We start from the raw sequence: 13,207 nt of genomic DNA, 5'->3' as shown, positions 1-13,207 counted from the left end.
CTTCACGACCCATACCATGGAAAACAGAGGAGCCGTTATGGGTCTCTCAATGGCCTCTATCCTCTGAAAAATTAGAGGCTGTCACAAGATTAGTGCAAGAACAGGAACGGCTGGGGCATCTAGAGCCTTCTACCTCCCCATGGAATACACCAATTTTTGTTATTAAGAAGAAATCTGGGAAGTGGAGATTACTCCACGACCTGCGAGCCATTAACAATCAGATGCATCTTTTTGGCCCTGTTCAAAGAGGCCTTCCTTTGCTTTCTGCACTTCCTCAAGATTGGAAGCTTATTATTATAGATATTAAGGATTGTTTCTTCTCTATTCCACTTTACCCACGGGATAGACCAAGGTTTGCCTTCACTATCCCTTCTCTTAATCATATGGAACCAGACAAGAGATTTCAGTGGAAGGTACTGCCGCAAGGCATGGCCAATAGCCCAACAATATGTCAGCTATATGTGCAGGAGGCTTTGGAGCCAATTAGGAAGCAATTTACATCTTTAATCGTTATCCATTATATGGACGATATTCTTATTTGTCACAAAGAGTTAGATGTTTTACAAAAGGCTTTTCCCATGCTGGTGGCTGAATTAAAACAGTGGGGATTAGAGATTGCCTCAGAAAAGGTTCAAATTGCAGATACAGGCCTCTTTTTGGGCTCAAAGATTACTCCCAAAAATATAGTTCCTCAGAAAATAGAAATTCGCAAAGACCACTTACAAACATTAAATGATTTTCAGAAACTTCTGGGAGATATAAATTGGTTGAGGCCCTTTTTAAAAATTCCATCTGCTGATCTAAAACCCCTCTTCGATCTCCTGGAGGGTGAGCCTCATATCTCCTCACCCAGAAAATTTACCCCTGCCGCCCACCGAGCCTTACAGATGGTGGAAGAGGCCTTACAGGAAGCACAATTACAACGAATTGAGGAGTCACTACCTTTTAATCTGTGTGTTTTTAAGACAGCTCAATTGCCAACTGCAGTCCTGTGGCAACATGGACCATTACTTTGGATTCATCCAAATGCTTCCCCTGCTAAGATTATTGACTGGTACCCTGATGCTGTTGCACAGCTCGCGCTTCGCGGAATAAAAGCAGCTGTTACACATTTTGGCAGGGATCCTGATTCCTTGATTGTGCCTTATACTGCTGCACAAGTTCAGACCTTGGCAGCCACATCTAGTGATTGGGCAGTTTTAGTTACTTCCTTTTCAGGACAAATTGATAATCATTTTCCAAAGCATCCAATTTTACAGTTTGCCCTAAACCAGGCTATAGTGTTTCCACAAGTGACAGCTAAAGACCCACTCCCAGATGGGACTGTGGTGTACACTGATGGATCAAAAACTGGTATGGGAGCTTATGTGGTCAAGGATAGGGTTATATCTAAACAATATAATGAAACTTCACCTCAAGTTGTAGAATGTCTGATAGTACTGGAGGTTCTTGAGGCTTTTCCAGGACCCCTCAATATTGTATCAGATTCCTCTTATGTGGTTAATGCAGTTAATCTCCTTGAGATAGCTGGAATAATAAGATCCTCCAGCAGAGTTGCTAACATCTTTCAGAAGATACAAGCTGCCTTGTTAAATAGGAGATTTCCTGTTTTCATTACCCATGTCCGAGCACATTCTGGACTCCCAGGTCCCATGTCCTTAGGGAATGACTTAGCGGACAAGGCTACAAAGCTGGTGGCCGCTGCCTTGTCTACCCATGCACAAGCAGCAAAAGAATTCCATAAGCGCTTTCATGTGACGGCTGAGACCTTGCGCCGTCGTTTTGCTCTATCCAGGAAAGAGGCTAGGGAAATTGTTACTCAATGCCAGAATTGCTGCGAATTCTTACCTACTCCCCACATGGGAATAAACCCACGTGGCATTAGACCATTGCAGATGTGGCAGATGGATGTTACTCATATTCCCTCTTTTGGAAGGCTTCAATATGTTCATGTTTCTGTTGACACCTGTTCTGGCGTAATGTTTGCCACACCCCTAACAGGGGAAAAGGCCTCATATGTGATTCAACATTGCCTTGAGGCCTGGAGTGCTTGGGGAAAACCCAGAATTTTAAAAACAGACAATGGACCAGCATATACCTCTCAAAAATTCCGACAGTTTTGTCGGCAAATGGATGTTACCCATCTAACTGGCCTACCTTATAACCCTCAAGGACAGGGCATTGTGGAACGTGCCCATCGTACACTCAAATCATATCTGATTAAACAAAAGGGAGTATTGAGGATGTTCTACCCTCGGTACCAAGAGTTGCTGTATCCATGGCACTTTTTACCCTTAATTTCTTGAACTGTGATGCCCAAGGCCACACTGCGGCTGATCGCCACAGTTTAGAGCCTGATAGGCCAAAAGAAATGGTAAAATGGAAAGATGTCTTGACTGATCTCTGGAAAGGCCCGGATCCTATTCTTATAAGATCCAGGGGAGCTGTGTGTGTTTTTCCACAGGAGGAAGAAAACCCCCTGTGGATCCCTGAAAGACTCACTCGAAGAGCTCCTTCACAACTCCAGAATAAGAAGGATGGAGGCCAAGTGGGTGATGAAGACTCTCCTACTCGGGATGATGGTTCCTAGTATGATGGGAGAGTTACGGTGGGCCATCATGTCTACCTTCCCCCTACCGATGCCAGTGATGCAGAATGCCCAGGTGTTCCCTAGATTTTTCACAAATAATAGAGAGTTGGGGCTTGCCTTTTTGCCTTTAGATCCTCAGATACAGAGTTTTCAGGATGAGAGAACCTTGTCATTAGTAGGAAGCTTGTGCTTTACTGTGATTTCTTCATTAAAGGATAATTTTATTCATATGGATCCAGAAAGATCTAATGCTAATCCTTTTGAATTAATGGAAGCTGTACTGATCTTTCTCCTATGATAGTGAGAAGGGACAGATTACTTTTGATTGGAAAGGGGCATTAGGCAACAGTCTGAGTGAGGGACAGAGCTCTGGATCATCTGATTGGTCCTCCTCCAATGTTAAGTATACCCCTTTTAAGAGAACTAATTATTCAGCTGCCCTTTATTTGGGTTGTGAGTAATGATACCTTAGGTAAGAATCAGAAAGAAATAAATTGTTCTGCTTAGAATTGTTTTTATGCATTATGCTGGGATGCTATTAAGCACCCTTTTGCTTTGGTAATGCGCATGCCTCGATTTATTCCAGCTCCTGTTGAGGCGCCAAGTAATTTGAGTTTGTTTAGGGAAAAGCGAGATTTTTGGGATCTCTGCTATTATTGTGGGCCTGATAGCCACCGCCGCGGTTACTGCTTCGGTTACCGCCTCGGCCCTTGCACTTTCTGCCACTGTGCAGACAACTCAAACCATTAATGAACTATAGGCCACTGTGACCATGGTCCTAGATAAACAGGCCACTGCCAATTCTCAGATACAAGGAGGCCTGATGTTGGTAAACCAACAGATTAATTTGGTTCAGGAACAATTGGATATATTGTGGCAGATGGCCAAATTGGGATGTGAACAAAGTTGCCTGGCCTTTGTGTCACTTAGTACAATATGAGAATTTTACAAGAGCAGCTAACCTGTCAAAAGCTCTGTCTCAACATTTATTACAGAATTGGACTTTTGAGTTTGAGCAGACACTCCGTGAGTTGAGAATGGCGATCCTGCAAGTGAATTCGACGCATCTGGATCTTTCTCTGATGGAAGACCTCTCCCCCTGGATTTCATCTGCATTTTCTTATTTTAAGGAATGGGTGGGGGTAGGATCATTTAGCCTAGTTCTCTGCTGTGGAATAGTGTTGATGCTTTGGATGGTGTGTACGCTCAGAGCCCAAACAAAAGGAGAAAGTGGTGGTGGCACAAGCACTTGCTGCCTTAGAACACGGAGCATCCCCTGACATTTGGTTAACCATGTTAAAGCAATAGGTCGCTGGCCTCCCAGCTCTTGCACCCCACGAGGCTAGTCTCATTGCACGGGATAGAGTGGGTAGGCTTCAGCAGCCCAAGGAGTTGCAAGGCTAAGCACTGCACAGGAGAGGTCTGCGGTATAACGACTTTCTCCTGGGAGATAAGTCATCTTGCATGAAGGTTCTATGTCATGATCTCCTTCCCCCAGAAAAAAGACATCGGACTGGTCAGGACTTCCTCTGGGGATAAGACCCTGGAGAGGAGCTTTGTACATGTTCCGAATTTGCACATGGGGATTTGACCTCTATCTCCACTCCAAAGTTGTGGGTGTCCTATTGCTTCAAAAATAAATGAATAGGGGAGATGTGAGGAGCCGCCCTCGCTATCGCTATTGCCGTTAGAAGATGGCGCTGACATCCACTGTCAGTTGGAGTTAACTGTCGCTGTCAGTTGGAGTTAACTGTCGCTGTCAGTTGGAGTTAACTGTCGCTGTCAGTTGGAGTTAACTGTCGCTGTCAGTTGGAGTTAACTGTCGCTGTCAGTTGGAGTTAACCGTTTAAACTGTGCCTCTCCCGTGACGTCATCTGGGGTGATGTGCAAACCACCAATCCCGGCTCTACACATCTCACTCGGAGCTCCTAGGCTTATATAAGGGGCTGGGTTTCTTAGCTTGGGGTCTCCCTCTAAGAAGCTGATCATCTATCTCTCAAGATGCATTAAAGCTTTACTGCAGAAGGATCCGAGTGGACTCCCAGGTCCCATGTCCTTGAGGTGAAGGAACAGGAGCTCTGGGGCTGCTTGAGAAAAGTGGGGCTGTGGCGCAGCAAATGCTACGCCAGACACACCACCACCACAACCACCACCACCACCACCAGGCATCAGATAGTGGCCAGATCGGATGCCCAAGCCTGAGACTGAGGTACAGCTTTGTCCATGGATGCTGAGCTCAGGTGCCCTGGGTCACTTGTGCAAACTCTGGCTGATCCCGGAGCTGCACACCCAAACGTCAGGCATGGCACTTTGGTCCTTCATATAAGTTGTGGATAAAATGGCAGTAAGGCCCTTAAGGGCAGACCAATGGTGGAAAGCTAGGTACATTTCCAGCTTGTTCTTGGTGTCAGAAGTAAGGTTGTTCAGATCATGGAAGCCAGGGGAAACTGTCACTTCTACCTTTACTTCAAAGTGTGCAGGTTGGGAGTATCCTTGTACAGCAAGGCCTGCCTCAAGCCAACACAAATCACATTCCATGCCTCTGAGCAAGGGGCAGTGAGGGCTGCAACCATCACTTGCAGAGCAAGGAGGAGGAAGGAATTAGTCACTCTGAGTGGGGGCAGAGAAGACACTAGAATGCTCCTGTGAGCCTTGAACACAGCAAGGTAACAATGTAGGAGGTCTAGCATTTGTACATTACACATGTTAGTTCCCTTCATTCCAACGGTAACTAATCTGACATCATCATCTTCATCATCACGTTTTCTGTATTCCTATAAAAACTGCCCACATTTGTGATACAAACTAGTCCAAGTGGCTGGAGATGTGATTCAGAATTAAGAATACTATCTATTCTTCCAAAGGCCCCTGTGTGAATCCCAGCACAAACATAACAGCTAAAACCACCTGTAACCCTAGGTGCAGGGAGTCCATCGCCTTGTTAGAACTACTGCGGATATCACATGCACACGGTGCACAGATATGCAAGCTGTTAAGACTCTTAAACTTCAAATACTGAACAATACTGAAAATTTGACTAAGGTAATTCTCATTCTGGTTTGTTGTGGTCACAGCATAATTCATCTTTGACTCATATCTGCAAAGATATAATATACAAGAACATATACTAGGGGCATTATTGCTCAATTCCAGTGAAAAAGTGAAAACTTATAACTTGCAGCATGAATAGGCCAGATAGAGAAAGTGGTTGTTGAGGTTAGGGAAGTGTGGACAAAGTTACGGTCTGTGATGAGCTGTCATGTATATCCATGTAATGAATCCTGCATAGTGAACTCCTGTGTGATTCAATGCAGTGACGACACTGGGGCCAATGTCTGCAATATTAAGCTGAGCTGAAGCCCAGAAGTTATGTGATGGGATTTTAGGTGAGGGAATGAACTTCTCTGTAATACCTGTCTTTAAAATGGCAAAGCATATAAAGATATGATGGTATATTGCTTGGGAATAAATCATTCCTCATATTTAATAATGTATTAGACTATGATTGGAACTTTGAGAGGAACAGCCTAGAATATTTTGGTCAGATTTCACAGAGTAGCTCTTGAAAACACCACCAGAACCTTTCAAACAGGTGGTCCTTCCTGTTGTAATCATATACATTGTGTTGTCTTTAGAAATGGGCTCCTCCGCCAGGTTGTGCCTGAGAATGTCAGATAAAGCGGCGGGCGGGGCGGCGGTGAGCACCGCCCGGGCTGGACATGGCGGCGCTCTATGCCTGCACCAAGTGCCACCAGCGCTTCCCCTTCGAGGCGCTGTCTCAGGGGCAGCAGCTGTGCAAGGAATGCTGGATTGCTCACCCTGTTGTGAAGTGCATCTACTGCAGGACTGAGTACCAGCAGGAGAGTAAAACCTATACAATATGCAAGAAATGTGCTCAGAACGTGCAGCTGTATGGAACGCCTAAGCCTTGTCAGTATTGCAACATAATTGCAGCATTTATTGGCAATAAATGCCAGCGCTGCACGAATTCAGAGAAGAAGTATGGACCTCCATATTCTTGTGAGCAGTGCAAGCAGCAGTGTGCGTTTGACAGGAAAGATGATGGAAAGAAGGTAGATGGGAAGTCGTTGTGTTGGCTCTGCACACTGTCATATAAGCGTGTCCTTCAGAAGACCACAGAGCAGAGGAAACATTTGAGCAGCTCTTCTGGAGCCAGCCATCAAGAGAAGGAGCAGTACAGCCGCCTGAGTAGTGGCAGCCATTACAGCAGCTTTTCCCCAGACCTGGCTCTGGATTCACCTGGCACTGACCACTCTGTCATCATTGCCCAGCTGAAGGAAGAGGTAGCCACTTTGAAGAAGATGCTGCATCCGAAGGATCAAATGATCTTAGAGAAAGAGAAGAAGATCACAGAACTGAAGGCTGATTTTCAGTATCAGGAGTCTCAGACTCCGGCCAAAATGAATCAAATGGAGAAAACCCACAAGGAAGTCACAGAGCAATTGCAGGCCAAAAACCGAGGGCTTCTGAAATAGGCAGCTGCTTTGTCCAAGAGCAAAAAGTCTGAGAAGTCAGGCACTATAACATCTCCGTGAACACCCCGAGAAGGCTCCCAGCAACACCAGCCAGTGCTCCTGGGTCAGGGTTGGCAACCTGGCTGTTCTGGGAATTGTGCTTTCCTACAAAATCTCTATTTTCTTACCGTTCCCCTTCTTTGTGCGAATGCAGTGGGCTGAATGGAAACACCTGGTTTGTGCCATGCTATGACTGCATGCTGAGCGTGTGGGATTTCAGACCTGCTCCTCCTCCTCCGCTCCCCTCTATGTCAGTACTCGATGTTTCCCATAGTGGTCACTGCTCAGTGTAATGTGCAGAGTTTCTGTCTGCTGTCACACCTGTCGTCCGCTGTGCATCACTGCCACCCTCTGAACCTTGAAAACTGCCACCTGAGACTTTGTGCAGTGAGAGAGCCTTTCTCTCGCTGATAAACCTTTTGCTTCAGGGTATACTCGTGGGTTTTTCCGGGTATATTATGTATGACCTTTGTACTATGTATAGACAGAGTTTTATTTATTTTTTTAAAAGGAAACCTTTTCTTGATAAAGGAATGATGGTAGCCTAGCTAGTTCTTGTAAAAGCAATGCCTTTTTGGGGAAAAAAGAAAAAATGCAGTCCTGTTTGCTAGCTTTTAGTAAGAGAATCCTATCTTTTCTTTCTCATTACCTTGGATTCTCAATGCTAAGGTAAATGCTGGGGGCGTAAGTGTGGAGCTAAGTGCCTTTGGAGGACTCTGGAAGAGCATTGAGGAGATGCTTAAGGGTGCAGAGAATTGACCAGTCTGTCTTTAAGTCAGGGCAGAAAGAACGGTTGTCCAGGTTGTACTGGACACTTTCCCCTTCTATCTACCCCTCCTTCTTTTACACAATTTTAAATTCCCACACTGCCATTTCTTTTTTAAAAACATACCTGTTTCTTGCTTGCGTCGGCTGTCATATCAGGCTGTTAATAGAACTTTTTTTAACATTAGCAGATTCAAGTGGGATAATATTTGAACTGCTTGTGTGTCTCCAGGGCTTGGCGTGGGCCTCCCTGAGTGTTCCCTTCTCATCTTGACCGAGTAGGCCGGTGGGAAGGGACAGGTTCATGTGGAGCCTCACTCCTCGATTTTTGTGAAAGAAACTGGAGACGGGCAGTAGGTGCCATGATGCAGAACAAACCCTGAATCAGTGCAAGGGTGTCAGAGCCGATCATGAAGACAGGTGACATCTGTACCACATCTGCCAGCGATGAACAGTTGAGGTCACTGTTCTCAGCAGGTGCTCCGCAGTTTGTGGTTGCATTGTCAGAAGAGACTCACACACACAGATGGACAGATACAGATGTGAGGGCTCTTTCCAACAGGAGACTGGAAGGGCCATGATTTATTTGTCACAGTGGTATGGAATGCAATTTTGCCTTCTAAGCAGGGAAAATTGCTGTGCTGAATCATTTTGTAACTTTTTGACTGAGAAACTTTGAGGTAAAGATAACTATCAGTCATACACTACTTTTTAGATATGTTTGCATTGGCTGTGGGGAAAAGATGGTAGAAAAAGAATGACAGCCGTGGTTTCTTAAAGCGTAAGACTGAGAAATTATGTATGTGAAATATGACAGTATACAGACACTCATTCAGTTTTATACTACATCTTTTTTAAGGTCTTAGCATTTAATACTCAGCAAACCTACACATTTTCTAAACGACCATGAGCTCCTGAATGGTAAAGAGTAAACCTCAGTCTTGAAATGTTGATTTTTTTTATCATGACAGCATTTTACCATGAAATTGAGTAACTTTTGGTAACATCTTCCATTTCTTTGTATGTTTGTGATAATGGACATTTTAAAACATAGGAATGTTTTGGTTTGTACAGACTTTGACAAATGTGTGCTAATAAAATTCATATTGACTCAGATAAAAAAGAAATGGGCTCCTCATCTTAAGTGGTACTTTCATAATTGTGAGATTTAGAGTGATTTTGTGACTGCACTAAGGTAAGTCTCTGGCTGCCATATTAATGTGACATTTTCTGATTTAAACCACCACAATACCACTGTTCAGAACGCAGGTCAAATCTAACCCACAACAGAAGCACCTAGGCTTCTGGGTGGGCCAGTTTCCTTATTTTTAAACTGGAAAGATGATTCTGAGCATAAGTCTTGTAGGACAAAGATGCCTTGGAATTATGTGGAGCCACCTGATGCTTCTTCACTCACTGGTACCCTGTAAGCTTAGTTCAGCTACCACGTAAAACACTTTCTCTTATTCTTAGTATGCCTGGGGCCTCCTCTTACATTTTATTCTAACATGGAGTTTGTCATCCATGCAGGAAATAGTTTTTCTTAATGCAGGTGGACTTCTGCAGATGTCTCTAAGCAAACAGACTATTCCTTAAAATAGAAAAACAAGGACTCATCCAAATTCTTTTTTAAACCAATGTTACCCTGATCTTGAGAGAGAGAGACAGACAGACAGATATACAGACAGACACACACACAACAACAACAATACACACGAGAGAGAGAGAGAGAGAGAGAGAGAGAGAGAGAAAGACAGAGTGAGACAGAGAGACATAGAGACAGAGAATTGTAGATCAATTACACTGATGAACATTACAAACAAATTCTATATAAATACTTGCAAACCAAATTCAGGATCACATCAAAATAATCATCCACCATGACTTGTTAGTCTTCATCTCAGACCTGCAAGAACATACATACATGAACAAATATATTCCATCACGTAAAATGAATGAAGTACAGAAACCAGAAGTATAGAAACCAGAAGGCCAGCTTATTAGATGCAAAAAGAAAGAAAGAAAAAGGAAAGGCCTTTGTAATAATCCAGACAAAATACTGGAGAATCTAGAGATACAAAGGCAGATTTCAATAAAATACAGTCATTTTACAAGCCCAAAGCAAGACCATGTTAAATAGAGAAAAACTCAAATTAATTCCAAGAAAATCAGGAACACGACTATGATATCCGCTCTTTTCATTTCTATTCAATATAGTACTTGGAGTCTTAGCTGGAACAATAAGACAACAGAAGGAGAAAAGGGGGGACACAAATAGAAAAGTGAGAAGGCAAAATTTCCTTATTGCAGATGATATGATTCTCAACAAATAAAAGTAAATATTTATCAAAAGTCCCTTAAAGCTGGTAAATACAGTCATAAAATGGAAAGATGCAAAACTAACACACAAAATTCAGTATTCTTCCTGCATACAAGGCAAGACATACTGAGAAAGGAATCAGGGAACAGTCCACTCACAATAGCCTTAAAATATATAATAAGACATTTGGAGTACCATTCTTTAAAAGCATACTACTAATAACAGATATGAAGTACACAAGAGCAGTCCTAAATGCATACAAGACCTTTGAAACTGACAATCTTAAAGACTTTCAAGACTTACATAAGTGGAAATTCTTAAACGTTTGTAGATAAGTAGATAATGTGAAGTGGTTATTTTACTAAATTAATAATACTAATGCAATAAATCTTGAATTGGGAAACATGAATTCAATAAATCACCCACTTCTGTGAAACTTAATAATCTGACCATAATTGTTCTATGATGTGACAAAGGATAATTGTCTAAGAGGGTTACGTTCTCTGCATTGCCATTAACACTAGGGCTATCTTTCAAGGTAAAGAAAAGCAGATAGCAATGGGGTTCCTGATTTCTTTTATACATACCTCATAATGAAAGTTTACATTTCCTGCAATGCAATAGAATACACAGGTGTGCTCTCTCCCGCTGCCCCCTCCTCTCTCTCTCTCTCTCCTCTCTTGCTCTCCCTTCTCTGCTCCTCTCTTCTGCTTCTTTTTCTCTCTCTCCCATTTGACAAATTCCACATGGTTAATGGAAATACAAACAAAACAAACAGAAAAAGAATACACAGGTGTATTTCTCAATAGTAGTATATGCATGATCATGTCATGAACATGTATGTATGTAGACTGCATTTATTTGGAGTAGCTAACATGTGATATGACATGTAAAATATGGATCTTTTTGCATCATGGAGTAGATGTCCATGGAGTAGGCCATGCCATCCACTCCTAAGTCACCATGTGTCTCTGGCTGGGAGCTGACAATGTAGCCAAAGCCATGTAGAAGTTGCAAAGCTCCATTCTATCTGATGCATTTTGCAGCTACTGGACTCTGACTAAAAATCAAGTTTCATAATGAAGAGTTTTGCTGTCTCACAGTCAAGATTGGCTCCGGTGCCTGCAGGAAGATTCCCAGTTCTTAAAGCACCACTGTATACCACCCCCTCAGCACTGTGATGGTGATGCCTGTGGCAATGGCTCTAATGAGGCAACTTATAGCTCAGACGCATTCCTAACCTGATGCTAGTCCCTGTCCACACTCCACTGTGCAATCTCACCTCGGAGGACTTGTATGGAGTCTTCTCCTCTCCTGGATATTCAAACCTGGCCTCAGTCTCCCACCCACAGTCCTGCTTGTGGCTGCTGGACCCCATGCTGGCGGGAGGCTGGCAGTGTGATTCACAGTCCTGGAATTAGGTTGTAGAGATATAGTGTGTGTATATGATGGTGCTGGTTCTCCTGAGACTCCTTGAATGCTACATAGTCTCACCCACTTCAGCAATAGCAAAGATGCCACTTTGGATGCCTGTATGGTCAGGATGTGTGTCCTATCACATGGTAGCTTGGGGTAATGGCCTGGGCTTTAATGCTACCTACCATGTTTGGGGATAATGTTTACCTTGGGAAAGACCTTGTGACTTCAGCTCAGGACTGGAGGATAGAAAAAAATCTAGGCAAGTGCTGCTATAGCGAGGTTCATTGTCATGAAGGTCCATGGGATTGTTTCAATGACACAGATGAGCAAGGTTGTCATGGCTACCCACCCAGGCGTTTCCCATGTGTAGCTGCTTTCTAGCCTGGAGCCACAGCCAGCTGCTACCTGCCTGCCAACTGTTTCACCAACCAAACATTCTGTGCTGATGGATAAGATGAAAGGCATGGCCGTCATTACTAGCCTGCAACTTCTAATGCTGGGATTAGAAGCCTGTGTATGAGACATGGGTGTGTGACGGACAGTCAGACTGTACTGATGTACTGATGAGTGTGACTCCTGCTATGCACTGGGCCAAAAGGTCATCACAGCAGCAGTCATGCACATCCTAGTGTGTGGGCTGTTGGGGGCCATCGCTCAGGGCTGCACCTCAAACTCTGTGCCATCTGCACTCAGGAGTACAGCATCTTTGTCCCTTCACCTGGATGGTGGCTGTGATCGTGCAGCAGCAGTCACCTTCTTCCTATGGGCAGCTTATTACCCAGGGTTCCATCCCACCTGTAGAAGACTTCCCTACAGAGAACCCCAACACTAACTCTGTGTTGTGATACCTGCCTTCTCTGCTCCCAGATCCACTACCCTCAGTGCCTCTAGAGGCCTCACTGGTGTCTGGAGTTGTAAGGTGTACCGAGGAAACCTCTTACCCAGTCTGGGCCCCCATGACTCCAGTTGTATATCACACAAGAGTCCTGGCTCCAGAGGATGAGGATGATGTTCTTCTAATACCACTGGTTGAGGCCAGAAGTCTGGGTAGTTCAGGCCGAGGATCTGCTCCTGCTTGTCTGAGGGAAGCTGGCCATTTTGGAGCTCTAGACACAATGCTATGATCCTTTTGAAGTGGCTAGGTATCTCCACTGTGCTATCTGGTGCAGAAAGTTAGGTGTCTTTCAGGCAGGAAGAGCCCCTTCTCTGTATGACTATAGGTTCAACAACCACCCTCTACCCATCCTGTGGTCCTGGTGGCTGTATCACAAAAGTCAAAATAATAGACTTGAACTCCCCATCCTCCCTGATCCAAAAGTGGCCTTAAGTACCAGACTTCAGTTGGCTAAAGGTCTTCAAGCCACCAAGGGGGGGGGTTGACCAGGGTGACAGTTTTGCTCACCTCAATTTCTATCATACCTGCCCCACAAAAAGAACACAATTGCTTTTGTTTTCTAGTTGCATCATTGCCTATCAAATCAGGGGGAAAAAAGAAATATAAATTTCAAATGAAGAATAAAGAGTTCAAATTTTCTTTTTTATTTTTTGAAAATATAGTCATTTACACTGGGGAGGCCA

General features: G+C 43.9%; 1 protein-coding gene and 1 pseudogene across 1 annotated transcript; both read left to right on the top strand.

Annotated features, from left to right (window-relative positions):
• The first annotated feature begins 6,277 nt into the window (after window positions 1–6,277).
• Window positions 6,278–7,557, top strand: LOC101837280 (protein FAM76A). Its single transcript, XM_040738045.1, has one exon. The coding sequence runs from the start codon at window positions 6,310–6,312 to the stop codon at window positions 7,084–7,086; it is 777 nt and encodes a 258-aa protein (XP_040593979.1). The 5' UTR covers window positions 6,278–6,309; the 3' UTR covers window positions 7,087–7,557.
• Window positions 7,558–8,300: 743 nt separating this feature from the next.
• LOC101831973 lies at window positions 8,301–12,474 on the top strand (annotated as a pseudogene).
• The last annotated feature ends 733 nt before the right edge of the window (window positions 12,475–13,207 follow it).

The sequence above is a fragment of the Mesocricetus auratus genome, unplaced genomic scaffold, assembly GCF_017639785.1.
Source record: "Mesocricetus auratus isolate SY011 unplaced genomic scaffold, BCM_Maur_2.0 Super-Scaffold_100676, whole genome shotgun sequence".
Taxonomy (NCBI): domain Eukaryota; kingdom Metazoa; phylum Chordata; class Mammalia; order Rodentia; family Cricetidae; genus Mesocricetus; species Mesocricetus auratus.
The sequence above is the reverse complement of the archived record's forward strand: the minus strand, read 5'-3'. Positions and strand labels throughout refer to the sequence as shown.